The sequence below is a fragment of the Nothobranchius furzeri genome, chromosome 8, assembly GCF_043380555.1.
Source record: "Nothobranchius furzeri strain GRZ-AD chromosome 8, NfurGRZ-RIMD1, whole genome shotgun sequence".
Taxonomy (NCBI): Eukaryota; Metazoa; Chordata; class Actinopteri; order Cyprinodontiformes; family Nothobranchiidae; genus Nothobranchius; species Nothobranchius furzeri.
The window spans coordinates 57,020,651-57,035,800 of record NC_091748.1 but is presented as its reverse complement, the minus strand read 5'-3'; the positions used below and the strand labels follow the sequence as shown (position 1 = coordinate 57,035,800).

Genomic DNA, 15,150 nt, shown 5'->3' with positions numbered 1-15,150 from the left:
CACGAAGAGCAAAGGTAGATGATGAAGAAGGAAATACACATAAAAACCACTAGAGGCAAAACATAAAAATAGAAAATAGTTCATTCCGTCAGAACATCTTTCTTTGGCCATTTTGACACGCGCACGCACACACACACACACACACACACACACACGCACGTACACACACACACAGCCAGCTGACTCCTCCTTTCCACTAGACATGTGAACAACGTGTAATCTAATAGAGGCGTTATACTCACGAGCTCCCTGAAGTGTTTCAGTGTTAGCATTCTACACAGCTGGTCCTGCAAGGTCACAAAATCAGAATTGCAAGTACAAGCGTGATTTCGGAAGTTCACGAAATAACAAGGAGAAAGGCATGTATTCAAAAAGGTCTATTTTCTATTCTGTTTCCGTTGGCTATGAAGGTTTCACAGGAAATGACGTACGTTTCATAGTTAAGCAGCTGGAAATCTGCACTTGACTTTTATTTTGAAAGTTTCCAAATGGTATACACTGATTTTGTGTTTAACTTCCTGTCTGGCCGGCCCAATCTAAAGTGCAGAGTTTGACGTGTTCTGGAAGCGTAACAAGTAAAACATAGACAAGGAAAACTAAAGCAACACATACTTTTGGTTCTGGGAAACGTACAAAACATCACACTTCGCAGCCAGTGGAAAGGAAACCGTTCACTGTAATGGTGGTTAATTTGCTGTGAAGACGGTTTTCGAAACGCTTTGCATCCAGTGGAAAAGCGGGGTGAGAAGGAAAGATGTTTCAATTGAACCATCTTTCCAACAAGACAGACTGTTTAATTATTATTTCACTATCAAATTCTCACATAATGAACCTTTAATCATGTTTTTTATGACAGTTTTTCTGGACTCCTTTCTCTTCTGTGCATTTTCATAGTAAATTAGCTTCGTTAGTACAGCAGCTAAAGGACAATTTCAAGGATTCTGTGACTTTAAGCTGAATGCCAAGGTGTTTGTGTTGTAGGCATGTTTCCTAATTAGTGCACCTCAAAAGACACAATATCTTCAAGTTGTGGCATTTAAGCTAGAGACAGTGTGTAGCCAAGCTCAGAAACCGCACACAAAACATGGAAAGCAGGTCAGAAAAAATGATTTATCAGCACAGCTTTGTTTATCATTTCATTTATAAAGTTACTGCATGATACATTCTACTAACTACAAAACATGACACTTTCTTGATTGATGTTGTAACGTCTGCAATGTACTTTGTGTACACAGTACAAATGTCTGCGCACCTGCAAGAGTCGGAAGTGTGAACAAATAAATAAACCTTGGTTTTTGCTCCAGTTTTTCATGAGCTCAACTCACAGATCTGAAACGTTTTCTATCTGCACAAAATACCTCTATTATTCTCTAGTATTGTTGACAAATCTGTCTAAATAGTGAGCATTTTCTTTTTGCTGAGATAACCCATCCCACCTTACGGGCGTGGCACATCAAGGTGCTGATTAGACAGCAGGGATTTTTCACAGGTGTGCTGGCAGTTTGATCACGCAGCACAATGTCATAGAAGGACCTGTTTTATTGTGTCAAATATGCAGAGAATAAAAATAAAACATGACTGTTTCTTTAACTTTCACAAATAAAACAATGGTTTATATAACTATATTCTAATGACTCTGTATTCAGTGTAAAGTCCTGTAGTGTGGATCTGAATAGTCTAATATTGTAATTTTTGAACTAAAGGAGATCAAAAATAAATGGTAAATGGCCTGTATTTGATATAGCGCCTTCTGGAGTCCTGGAACCCCCCAAGGCGCTTTACAACACAATCAGTCATTCACCCATTCACACACACATTCACACCCTGGTGGGGATGAACTACAATGTAGCCACAGCTGCCCTGGGGCGCGCTGACAGAGGCGAGGCTGCCGAGCACTGGCGCCACCGGTCCCTCCGACCAACACCAGCAGGCAAGGTGGGTTAAGTGTCTTGCCCAAGGACACAACGACAGCGACAGACTGAGCGGAGCTCGAACCAGCAACCTTCTGATTACGAGGCAAGAACTTAACTAAGTGGAATTGCCCTTTATCTAAAGTTAGTCTACAGAATACAACCCTACACCCCTTAGGAGCCAGTCTCTTGTTGCTCTTCTGATCCTCGTGTCACATTCCTCACCTGGACCACAGTACGCCACTTCTCACTCTTTACACACACAAAAAATGATGATTCATTTTTACTTTAATTTGCAAATTGGCCAAAATAGTTTATAATTTTAAAAAATGGGGAGGTTTCTGCTGATTTCTGAGCTCTTGTGATCACCTCAGACTGACTCAAACAGAAGCAAAAGGATTCACACCTTCTGTACGTCAGCAGACAGCACACCTAAGTGTTGTTCACACTCTGAGGCGTGAGCGGCTAGCAAACCCACTGAGGATTAAAGTGCTGGACACCAACTTGTCTGGCATAACATTGCCACAGAAGGCAGATGAAAATGTGCTTGATTTGATAATCTGTCTTTATTCTGGGCTGCAGACTTGTGTGTGCTCCAGGAAAGGGTGTGTTCCTGCAGCCGCTTGGAGCTCCGATTTTGGAGAGTAGTCCAGATTTGAAGTGAACCAGAAGTCATGTGGGGTTTCCTGGTTGCAGTCCTGCTTCTAAGAAACGTAAGTTCTGTTTATCAGTTTCTTAATTCAAAGTTTGCCCGTAGAGTTGGGTTTATTTTCCAGCATATTCCAGTATACAACAGTTAGTATCCGAAGCAGAAATAGCAATGTTTTCTGTTCAAAAATTAAAAGGATAAATCCTTAATACCTTAAATAATTTGAAGTATTGAAGATTAATATTGATGCTATTTTAAAAATGACTAATATAAATGTAGCATTTAATATTTCATTGGACTCCGGATTTCTATTGCTATTCATTAGATTAAACTACTATATACATAAGTACTCAAAATACTACAGCTCAGGTTTTGACAGTTGTTTCTATGATCACACACAAAAAAGTATCCTTTTATTGTGCAGAGCAAACTGGTCACTTACTGATCTCGAAACGTCTGATCCTCACAATCTTCAGGTTTTCTGTAAAAACAAACTCATGCTTCCTTCTGGATGTTATGTATTTTTTTTATAAAGTGGCTCTCATATAAATAGCATGTGGATAAAAGGTCAGGTTGTCAATGTAACTGATGCATCAAGCTTTTTTACTGTTTGTTTGTTTGTTTGTTTGTTTGTTTGTTTGTTTGTTTGTTTTTTCTCCAAAAAGTCTGTGAAGCTAAAAAAAACCTTTCAATAAAAGCCACTTTATTTTCTAGTTGAAGCTCAGTTGGTAAAATCAGACTGTAGCAGTAATGTGGTGCAATCGATGACAATTTTATAAAAGATTAGGTGATGGCAGCATAAAGGGGGTATGGGGGCGGTCTCTGCGCTGCCGCAGACTTCCGTTTATCTTGGACATAACTTGCTTTTTATTGAGATTGAAGCCGTGATCGTGTCAGGTTTAAACTCCTAGACATCATACACAAAGAAGAAAAGAGACACAAAAGTCAGAATTCTGTTTTATGCTCGAGGTGAATGGAATAAGCTCCGACCAGCTCAGTCTCCACTGGGCTCACAGGTCCTCCAAAACCACTCTGCCTTTGAAATCCGAGCGTGTCCTTTTAGTACAAGCTGGGCGGGTCCCTAGATACATGCCTGAGAGCTGACACTGAAGGATGGGGGGAATCACAGCTCTCAGTTTTTAATTGTTACAAGTTTCACACAAGCACCATTCAGTATCACACAAAGAGCATTCAATTCAATTAAATTCAATTCAAAAATATTTTATTAATCCCAGAGGGAAATTGATTGCTGTAGTAGCTCAGAATAATAATAATAATAATAATAATGAAGTCATCAAAGAGTTGTTGTATATTACAATGGCTGTTGGCAGGAAGGATCTCCAGTAGCGGTCAGTGTTGCAGCGAAACTGAAGAAGCCTCTGACTGAAGACACTCTTCCGTTGTCGAACAGTCTTGTGAAGAGAATGCTCAGGGTTGTCCATCATTTCCTTCATTCTCTGGAGAATCCTTCTTTGCATTCAGTACTAATCAGTGTCTAATCACACAACGTGCAACAGACAGTTGCACGAGCCAGCAGTTGTCCAAGTCAGCAAATGTCCTTGGGTCACATTAAGTCAGGACCAAGGCTCACCATTCTTAAAGTCTCCTCATGAGACTTCAAACAATACAGCAACTGTTCAGCATAAATGGTAAAATCTTTAAATGTAATAAAAGCATAAAGCATGATAAAAGAAAACACATATAATTATCTTAACAGATCGTTAAGTTTTTTTTGACAAGCAGCTCCTAAAGGTGTCTGTCCCCATCAGTCCCTGTGCAGTCTCTGGTGATCTGAGCTTCAGCTCTAACAGAGAGGCTCGTGGAGCGCTGCGGAGCTCCAGTTTGCCTACTCAGCTGATTTTGTTCAAAAAGCAAACCTTATTGCCCGTGTTTACTTTCATTTTCAATAAATTTGCCAGCCGGAGCTCAGCAATAACTCCCCACGTCATCATGACATCTGCCTCTGTTGCACCAGGGCGCATACGACAGACCATTACCGCAATGTTACCACCAAGCGAGGCGGAACGAATGCTGCAAAATTTGCGCAACGCCATGCCGGCATGGCCCGTTTGGCATACCATTGCGGCAATATTACGCCGATTTGCCGGCATGGTGTGTCCTATAAAAGCAGCTATTTGACTCCCATGTTAAAAAGGAAAATTTCACAACAGAAATAAACATATTAACAACCTGGTTCAAAGAATCTTTTTAGGATTAATAGATCTAGTTTACATTCATGACCACTCCGAGGGGTGTGTGTTTTTGTAACTCTTCGGTTTAATTGTACTTAAATGCTTAAAATCCTGAATAATTAATGAGCATCAGAGTCACTTCAGAGCTAACTTCGGGGAAAAGCCTCAGCCTGGGCCTCGGTCTCACATTAATAGATGTTCGGCCTTTTCGGCTCTCTGAACTTTAGTTTAGTCTGTGTGTTGTGTTCGTGTTTGGATGTTAATCATGTAATTATTTGGACAAAGAGGACAAGCTGTGGTTATTGACTGCACTAACAGATCATCCAAGCAGTTTCAGCTTCTTTTATCAGTAAATCAATTTATATTTCTGTACTTTATTTCTCTGGTTGAATGGGGGAAATGCTGTGTCATTTACCTGCTTGGTCAAACATGTTAGTGGGGCTGCTGGCTGGATAAGAAATTTGAGCAGATGCCCGTTTGCTGTCTCCTGCCCGAGACGAGTTACTAGAGCAGGTGGCTGGCTGTTCCTGTTTCCCGGGTCATGCTGGAGGCGTCATTTGGAATCGTAGGATATCCAAGGAAGAGCCCGTCTTTCTCGGAACAGAAGGGCTACAAGGGCACAATTGGCTAATGCAAACCGTCTTCCCATGAAGTGCCGACTGTTCTCTCAGACGGGACCTTCCTTGGACATACTCTGATTCCAAATGACACGACCAGGAGCCCTGGCCTTTCTGATCATCTCATTCTCTGCGGTTGGAGATCAGTGAGTATATATGCTAACCCGAAACTAACAAAGTTTTTCCATGGGTTTTTAGCAAGAAAAACATATTAAAGCAACGACATCGGAGTCGTTTTACTGCGTTAGCATGTAGCTAATGTCCTGCTGATCTCTGCCTGTGGAGAATGAGCTGGGGCCTCATTTATCAAGCTTGCTAACGCACAAAACGGGGTCAGAAAACTGCGTAAGCAACTTTCCACGCAAACTTTGGGATTTTTTAAAGAAAACTTAGTGGAAAAATGTGCGCAACTTCAAGCTGACTGAGGACCTGGCTTACGCACATTTTGGACATGGAGAGCACCTGCAGTGCTGCTGAGAAGGATAAAATTATGATACCCTGCAGCATTACCTCCCACACGCACACACACACGCGCGCACACACACGCAGCCTGAGACGCAGAATGCGGAATGCAGAATATCAGCAGGGGGACAGATTGAGACAGAATGCCATGCGTCTGTGACAGTGTGTGTCCTGTCACTGTAACCCGATTGAGCATGCGCCCTGGCTACTTGTACAGGGAGATCTCTGTTTGGGTGACTGGTTAGCGTGCATGACTTTCACCTGGGAGTCTGGGTATTGAATCATGATTGGACCTTTTTTTTATATCCGCCACAGATCTTTTTGAAGAATTCACAACATTGACGGCTTCAGCAACGCTGTGCCACTAAGTGGATTTTCTCTTATTTGTTTTGCAAAAGCACTTCCTTTCATTTCTCCACCTCACCCACAGGTACCTCAATTTCTGCTTGTGAAATAGCGCCTCCTTGATCTGCAGTCGTGACCGAAATGCTGCTGCAAGCCGGCTTATGTATATGCATGAGATCCACAAGGCACTTTGCATTGACTATTTATGGCAGTAAGTGGGCGTGGTGAGGGCGGGATGTGACTAAAAAAGCAGCTGAGAACCTTTCTAGATAGTTTCTGATTTATGAAGCGGAGATTGTGTGCAGCTGTGCGTACTCCATGTTTGATCGATCACAAACCTACTTGGCGTAAGTACATTCTTTTTGCTGAGCTTAAGTACGGTTTTAGTAAGGATTCTACCCAATGTTTGATTAATGAGACCCCTGATCTGTAAGGCCAGGGCTCCTGGTCACAGCGATCTGGCTCTGCTTGTAATTTAACAGTCCCAGTCCATATTAGACCTCTACAGGCGACCAGCATGACTACAGCCTCGCACAGGAGCCAGTTGGTCATGCGAGCGAGCTACCCCGCGGTCCCCGGAGCCCTTCTTAGCTTCTTAGATTAGCTACGTTAGCTAGTAGCTACATTGGTTTCATTTGTTCCAACCCTCTTCCAAATGTAACAGCCCCACCCTCAGCTCCACCTTTTTTCCCATTTTTGGATTGTCTGGGCATGACTTGGTGAAAAAATCAGCTGGGAACCTCCCATTTTTGGCTTCAACTTTCCCCCCTGTGGAGCAATGGGCGGGCCATGGCCACATTTTTTATGTGTCGATGACGGGAACGCGCAGTTGAGGGGCATGAGGGTGGAAGTGCGAGTATTGGAACTGGGCCTAAGAGTGCAGCAAAACTGTTGGAGCAGATACATTTTCTGTTGCTTCTTTGAAAATTAAATTAGCAAAAAATGCCATGTACAAAACCAAAGTTTAGCCTTTTTCACACATCTACACAGCTTAATTAGACCCTTCCTGCAGGGTTCTTTGAGCAGCTTTACAATCTACATTTTTTCTATGTATTCCAGTGAATGCATGATGATAATGAAAACATTGATTTCTTCTCTGTTTGATTTGATTTTACAGTCATTTAAATGACATTGAACTTTGAACATTTAACAGTTTTTAGCTTCACATGAATACATTTCTATACCAGTTTGCACAAAACTCATTTTCAAACTGGACCTTTACAAATCTGAAAAATGTTACAGGTAATTTATTTTTCAAAAAAAAATTTTTTTTTGCACTTAAACTATTGATTTTTAAGTGTGGTCTTGAGTCTTTTAGAAATAAATGTTTAATTCCTTGTTGTTAATCCTCCCTAACAGGTTGCATCTGAAATCCAACCAGGAAAGTCTCCAAACAGCTCACCTCTGCAGGCCAATCCCACTGAGCCAACACCAGGACCAGACCAAGTGTCACAAGTTCACATCGAACCCACTAGAGATGGAAACTCAACCACCAAAGAAGAGAACACAGAAAACGTTAAAAGTGACCCAGTAATAGATCCTGAAAAAAATCATAAATCTCGCACTGACATTTTAGGAAACACAGGGGATCCAGAAGTTGTGTCACATGGAATTGATAACAGCCTGCAAGGAAATCATGTATCTGAGAATCCAACAGCAATGATCTTGAATGAACCTCACATTTCATCCTTCACTCTTATTTCAGACCCTACCCCAGAGTCAGAGCTTCTAGTCTCAGGTGAGCTCCCATCATCTAAGGGTGGGGGAGACATCAGAAATGGGAGAGTGGAGGCATTATCAGCAGCAGTTACATTTCAACCTCTATCAGTGATTACTCCATCACTCAAAGCTTTCAGAGGAGAACCGGAGGAGGAAACTGCATCAGAGGACTCTTCTGATCCAACCCCAAAACTGAGAACTACTACATCACAAAGTAAAGAAGCCCTAAACACCTGTGGCTTTAGGAATGAAACACATAACGTGTCCGGCTGTGAAACACTAGAAAAAGAGAAAATAGAAGATGTGAGGAAAGGTGTTTCACTGAAAGAGACAGCAATTCTTCCACAGGAGAGGCAAAAGAGCAGGGCAGTGAAGGGTGATTTAGGAATGGAAGAGAAAGAAACAAGACACACAGTGATGAAGGAAAGAAATGATAATAAATCCTCGTCTGATTTAATGTTCCACGGCAATGACTTCATCCGGTCGCAGAACGAAGAAACACAACAGGCTGTCAAAGCGAACAGTCACCCACTGATATACAGACTCCAACACCCAGAGACAAGACCAATTCCTGGAATCAGAGGTCCGAGGGTACGTCTGGAAAATATCTACTTGATTTGTGTCTTAGAAATTCATTAGTAAAGGGTATATCTTAAAACGCACAGATGATTTTCTTTAATTTCACATTTGCAAAAAAGTTGTGAATGATTTTTTTCTAAAGAAATGTCTCCCTCTTCTGGTAAAACCTGATACTGCAGCTGGATTGTTTAGTTTATGTCTAATTTGAAAAGTTTTCCATTTTTGTTCTTTTTATAAATAAATCTTCTTGTAATAAATACAAGTATTTATACATCTCATCTTCATTTCAATGTAAATGAGGCATGAAGGACCTCATGATAATAACAATAGACCTATTTCATTGTAAAAACCTTTGACATTGACTTGAAACTGTTTTGTGTACTGACTTGCTCGTTATTGACGAAATTAGTAAAGTACAGAGTACCTCAGTAATTAAAACTCAGATTACAGATGCACTGTGTCTGTGAGTCCTGTCGTTCTGTCTGTGCTACCTTTGAAATAGTATTTGCAACGTGACTGAGTCCATCATGGTTTAGAGGAAAATAATCATGGTGAAGCTCAGTCAAAAGATTGTGTCGCTTCCAGCTGCTCTTATCAGACCTGATCACATGATGTTTTACTATCAGCTGGAAGCTCAAATGCAGAAAACAAGTAACAATATATTTTGCCAATGAGCTTTTTTATAAAGTGTAACTAATGTTTTTCATCTTTCCTTCAGGGTTCCCCGGGGCTACCAGGACCACCTGGATCTAAAGGAGATAAAGTTGTGCATAATATAAAATCAAAAATACACACACACACACACACACACACACACACACACACACACACACACACATACATACACACACACACATATGTGTACATATATGTGTGTGTGTGTGTGTGTGTGTGTGTGTGTGTGTGTGTGTGTGTGTGTGTGTGTGTGTGTGTGTGTGTGTGTGTGTGTGTGTGTGTGTGTGTGTGTGTGCGTGTGTGTGCGTGTGTGTGTGTGTGTGCGTGTGTGTGCGTGTGTGTGCGCGTGTGTGTGTGTGTGTGTGTGTGTGTGTGTGTGTGTGTGTGTCTTATAGTAAACTCTGCAGAACATGTTTGACATCATCAAGGCTTTCATCTGTGTCTGTTTCCCTTTAAAACTATGTATTTTTCTTTTGAGGCTAATCTGAACAATGACAACAATTCAACTTTTTTTTCTCCTTTTAATTGACAACGAGTTTGGTTCTTTGCGTTTAAGGGCTACCAGGGTGTCATGGGCAGAACTGGGCACACAGGATACGCAGGTCCCATTGGTCCTCCTGGGATGCCTGCCATCGTTGTATTCAAAACCAACGAAGAAGAATGGGAAGCCTTTAAGGTGAGAGTTTGCTGTGAGACCTTTTCAAAATGAAAGCTCTAAAAACAAAATCTTCACCAAATTCAGTTTTTTATTTTAGTCTTTAATGACCACACACACACACACATGCGCGCACAAACATTTTAAGATGTGATTTATAACAACTGTAAAAACATTCCCTACTCATTGGCTGGGGTATAATTATTTTGTTTTGTTTTGTTTTGTTTTTTTACAGAAAAAGAAAATCTATAAAAAGCTGGTTTCTTCCTGGCCAGTAAGTCTCTGTTTTGTAACATGAATGCACTTTTCAAACATTTCATCTTTACTGCCTCTACAATGATTACACTTCAGTGCTGCAGGGATGAATCTTGAGAGAATACTCTTGGTGAATTACAATTTTTATAAAGAAAAGTCTCTGATCATTTTGTCTCTCCAGTTTATGAGGAAACATAAAAAACAATGTTTCCTTAATTCGGATCATTATGCTTTACTGATTTATTTGTAAACCACAAAGTGCAGGTTTAATTTCATTACTTGATGAGTGGAGAGAAAAACTTTTTTTGTGTTTAGTAAATAAAAACTATATTTTCTCAGCTGCAATTGTTTGCAAGCCCTTTAACTTCTACCAAATAAAAAGTAATAAATTCAGTATAAGTTAAAAAATAATGTAATCATGTGGAAAAGTTTGAGATGATGTGTGCTAATATTCAAGGTCAAGGTAACGTCAAGGTAAGTTTATTTTTATAGCACCTTCCAGTTACATGACCAACCCCAAAGTGCTGAACACTGAACAGAATATGAATCAGCATAAAAACACTCTATCCAGTATAATAAACAGATAAAACAGATAATAATGCAACACAACAAAACCACACAATAATAAAAACATTCAACTAAAATGTAGCCTGCCATAAAAGCCAGTTCATGTAAGTACCTCTTAAGTAGGGATTTGAAATGTTCCTAACTCTGTACAGACCTTAGTTGTAGGGGAGGGCTTTTCCATTGGTGTCAGGTCTCGGACCTGACACCAAAAACGCTCTGTCTCCCCTAATTTTCAAAGGAGTCCTCGGAAATTCTAAGAGGAATTGAGAGCCAGACGTCATGTTCCTTGCCAGAGTATAGGGGTTCATCAGTTCCTCAATACACGGAGGAGCCAACCCATTCAGACACTTGAAAACAAAAAGCAGAGTTTTAAAATAGACTCAGTACACTATGGGGAGCCACTGAAGAGAGGCCAGTACGGGAGTAATATTGTAACGATCTGAAATTGTCATGACAATATGGAGCTAAGCACTCCACTGCTCCTCTCACTTTTTTTTCTTCTTGATTATAAATCCGCTGCACCTGTGCGCAGCTGGCTGCCGCACCCTAAACAGGAAAAAAATAGAAAGTGCCTTCAAGCTCCACGGACTTTCTCTCCACCTGTGAACAGAGTGACGTGAACACCGGCTCACAGTGATTTCTACTGAGTAAACAGGCTGTTTTTTAATCAAAGAAGCCATTAATCCCTCAAGGATTGAGACAGATCTGGAGGATGGAAGAGACGCTCAGCAACCAAGTTTCTAAATTCGCTATTTGATGATGTCATCACCTGGACGCACCATATTCATCACAACTTGGCCACTGATGGGGATTGCTTAATCAGATTGCCCATTGAAGAGATCCTTACGTCAAGCAAACAATCTACTAAAACTGAGAACGTGTTTTTCAAACTTCTCATCACTCTCATTTGTTAAACGACCCCTGTCAACTGCTCCAACACAAGGGTAAAATTCTGCACTCACCTGAAAGCACCGCTCCTCCATTATGGACAAGTCAGCTAAAAAAAACTGCATCTGTGAAATAGCTCAAACCTGATTTTCCTCTGGACTATTACCTCCATTCATTTCATTTTTTTGGTCAGACAACTTAATGTAAGGGTGTATGTCGAGTAACATATTTCCTTGTGTAACGGGAGATTTTATTTTCATTCACTATTGCAACTTGTACGCCTGTATTTTCTTGTTATTTTATCCCATGTGTCAGGAGGGAGACCTGACTGGCGCCCAACGTCCATATTCATCTAGTCAATAAAGCAAACCCTGAAAACCGTTACAATATGGTCCCATTTCCTAGAGCTTCTCAGCAAGCATGCAGCCGCATTTTGAACAAGATGACGTATATTAAATGACACTGCTCTATACCTAAATATAGGGAGTTACAGTAATCCAGGTGACTAGAAACAAATGAATGAATAACATGTCCGAATACTTCAGTTGGAAGGTATGGTTTAACCTTAGCCAACTGCTGCAGATGGTAGATGTCATGTTCTGTGTCCCTTTGTTCCCCAGCCCCTCCAGTTCCCACTCCAGGTTCTCCTTTTGTGTTTCATAGCGCCCTCATGTGTCCTTTGTCTGCATCTAATTTATGTGTCTCTTTGTGTTCCTCATTCATCCCCTGGTCTTCAGCCTTCCAAATACATCTCTCAGGTCCTGTGTTCCTTTAGGCTTCTCCAGTCACCCCTCTGCAGCCAGTCATCCCTCTGCAGTGTTCATAGTTTCAGCTTTTCATTTTATTAGTCTCTTTTATACATTTTGTCCCACCAGTCTTTGTAGTTCTCCTTCCCTTTAGAATATTAGTTATGTGGTTGCTTTTCTTGTTTTTAGGTTTTTTCTTAGGTCATGTGAGTTCCCTCCCTGATTAAGTATTGCTTTCACCTGGTCCTCTCCCCACACACCTGCAGCTCATCTGCCTCCCATCATGCCCCAGTTTATTTAAGCCCTGTCTTGTCTCAGTGTCTTGTCGGTCCATTGTTGTTTGTTCAGTGTTGTTTTGGTGCTCTGTGTGAGCTTCCCGTCCCGTCCCCAGTTTGTGCTCTAAGTGGGCTTTGCGTCTCATGTTCTGGATTTTTGGATTTTGGCTCCCTGCCTTTTTTTTATTATTCTGTTTATCCTACAATAAAAGGATTTATTTTCTTCATATCTACTCCTGCCTCGTGTCATCCTGGGTTCTGCATTTTGGGTTCTAACATCCCTCCCAAATGTGACAGTGGAAACCAGACTGGACTATTGCGCTCACCTGTCTAGTTAAACTAAAGAAGCCATGAGCAAGGACCTGATGGGCTGGTTACATCGTTTAAAAGATCTGGATTTCCAAAGGGTAAAATCTCCGTCTTGGACTAATTTCATTTCAAACAGTTGATGGACATCCACTCTTTTACATCAGACAAGCATTCAATAAAGGAATCAATTTTGCCAGGAACATAGAAGATAGATTTGTAGGTCATCTGCAAAGCAGTGAAAGGTTTCATTAATCTGTGCTTGAATTATTGAAATGAAATGAAGTATTACATTGATTTGTGTATATGGTAATCAGTAATGTTTGATATGAGAAGGCAATTGTCACCCACACTCAGACAAGGACAAATTAACGAAACATTATCCATATAACATTTGTTGATTTCATTTCGTTTCATGAATGATCAACACATATAAGCTGAAGCAGTCCTCCTATTATAGAGAGTGGGCTCTCCTGTGGTGTTATCAGAAAAGGCTTTGTTTAGGAACACAGGCTGACAACGTGTTCCTCCTGAAATGTCAACAAGGTTGCAGTATCCTTCTGGCTTTTAGGAAGACAGAGTGCAAAATCCACTTTAGGGGATATAATTAGGTCTGCAGATGACCAGTGGCATTAGGTCAATATGTAGGTGGAAACTGACCATTTCTGGACATCACAATCCCAAGGGCAACATATACAATGAAAAAAGTGTCGGCCCAAGAATGGAGCCCTGAGGCACACAACTGGTCAAGGGTGCTGTCTCAGAAATAAAAGAACCCAATTCGACAGAAAAAGACATCTCCTTTAAATAAGAGCTAAACCATTGGAGGACAGTGCCTTTGAGACCAGCATAGTGCTCCAAACGGGACAACAGAATGTTGTCAATTGTATCAAAGGCAGCTGACAAGTCCAGTAAAAATAAAGCTGCCAACTTTCGTGAATCGTAAATAAGTAGCAGGTCATTAAAAATACGTAAAAGAGCACTTTCAGTGCTATGCCGTGCTATGACGCAACTAAAAACCTGATTGGAATTTTTCTGAAATGCCATTTTGTGCCAATTAATCCTGCAACTGAGAATGAGCTACTTTTTTGATCATCTTGGAAAGAAAACATCGCTTGGAAATTGGTCTGAAATTTGCTAAACAAGTGGGGTCAGCATTTTGACTTTATATTGAAACATTCCCGTTTTCTAGTTCAGTGTTTTTTTTTTTTTTTTGCTTGTTTGTTTGTTACATTCTGTGCATGTTTTAATAAGTTAGGTACTAATATGAACTCTACCCAGCATCCACCTGCTTCTTTAATGAGTATAGCTTTCACAGAGACATGGGTAGCCCAGAAATTTAAACCAATAGAAGCAAAATGATTTTGCTCTGCTGGTCATTTACATGACTCGCCTGACTAAGGCCAAATACATCAAATTATGAAATCTACATTAAACTAAATGCTGAACTGTTTTAACATTTTAACTATTTGTCTTAAATGTGCTTCTTTCTAAATGTTAGTATTGCTATAAATCTAGTAACATCAACTTGAGAAGCTCTAATGAGAATTACAGCTTTTTTGTAAATAAATGTTAACTAAAAATTTGTCTTAACTTTTAAAACATTAAATGCTTTCATTGAATTTTATTTTAAAGGAGTATGTGTTATTGTTTTTTGTTTATTTCTGTTGTTGTTTGCTGTCTTTTAAATATTATCTCTTGACTGTTAATCAAAGTCAGCTTTCCAAAAGACATTAGATGAATACAATTACCGGTAAATGTGAATATATTGCATGTAGAAGAAGAGCAGCCAAATTATTTATATATTTATTTATTTGTTATTCACAGAAACGCAAAGGCCCCCCAGGCCCTCCTGGACCTCCTGGAGGAATTGGACCAGTTGTATGTAAACAATTTGACTTGATAACTTTGGATTATAATGGATTCAAATGATCACAACCAGCTATGATTAACCACGATGTAGATATTGTGATTAATCCCCAATGACATTTTAAGGGACTACCTGGAATTCCCGGAAAGCAAGGACCCAAAGGACATGAAGGGATAATAGTGGGTATCTGATTACCTATCACATATGTTTTGATTGGCTGTACACAAACTCACAAAATCAGATCAATAAGTAAAGTAATTGTTTATCAGATTAAAGTTTATAATTTTTCCAACACAGATAACAGATGAGCAGAACAGGAATGTGACAACCTTTGTTGTTTAGCTTTTAAATAAATTACGTGATGATAATCATTTTAGCTTCTGGGCCGAAGGCTTCGGTTCAGTAAGGAACTTCTATCCAACAGCAGCGTTTTATCTGTT

At 40.2% G+C, this 15,150-nt stretch overlaps 1 protein-coding gene across 2 annotated transcripts in view; it reads left to right on the top strand.

The window, feature by feature from the left end:
• The first annotated feature begins 2,408 nt into the window (after window positions 1–2,408).
• The window catches only part of LOC107393105 (collagen alpha-1(III) chain), a 42,506-nt gene continuing 29,764 nt past the window's right edge, over window positions 2,409–15,150 (top strand). For both annotated transcript variants that reach the window (XM_070554156.1, XM_070554155.1), the window contains exons 1-7: window positions 2,409–2,623; window positions 7,535–8,485; window positions 9,192–9,236; window positions 9,705–9,824; window positions 10,039–10,077; window positions 14,668–14,721; window positions 14,836–14,889. In XM_070554156.1, coding sequence (XP_070410257.1) covers window positions 2,585–2,623; window positions 7,535–8,485; window positions 9,192–9,236; window positions 9,705–9,824; window positions 10,039–10,077; window positions 14,668–14,721; window positions 14,836–14,889 — 1,302 coding nt within the window. In that variant the 5' untranslated portion in view covers window positions 2,409–2,584. The remainder of the gene's footprint in view (window positions 2,624–7,534; window positions 8,486–9,191; window positions 9,237–9,704; window positions 9,825–10,038; window positions 10,078–14,667; window positions 14,722–14,835; window positions 14,890–15,150) is intronic.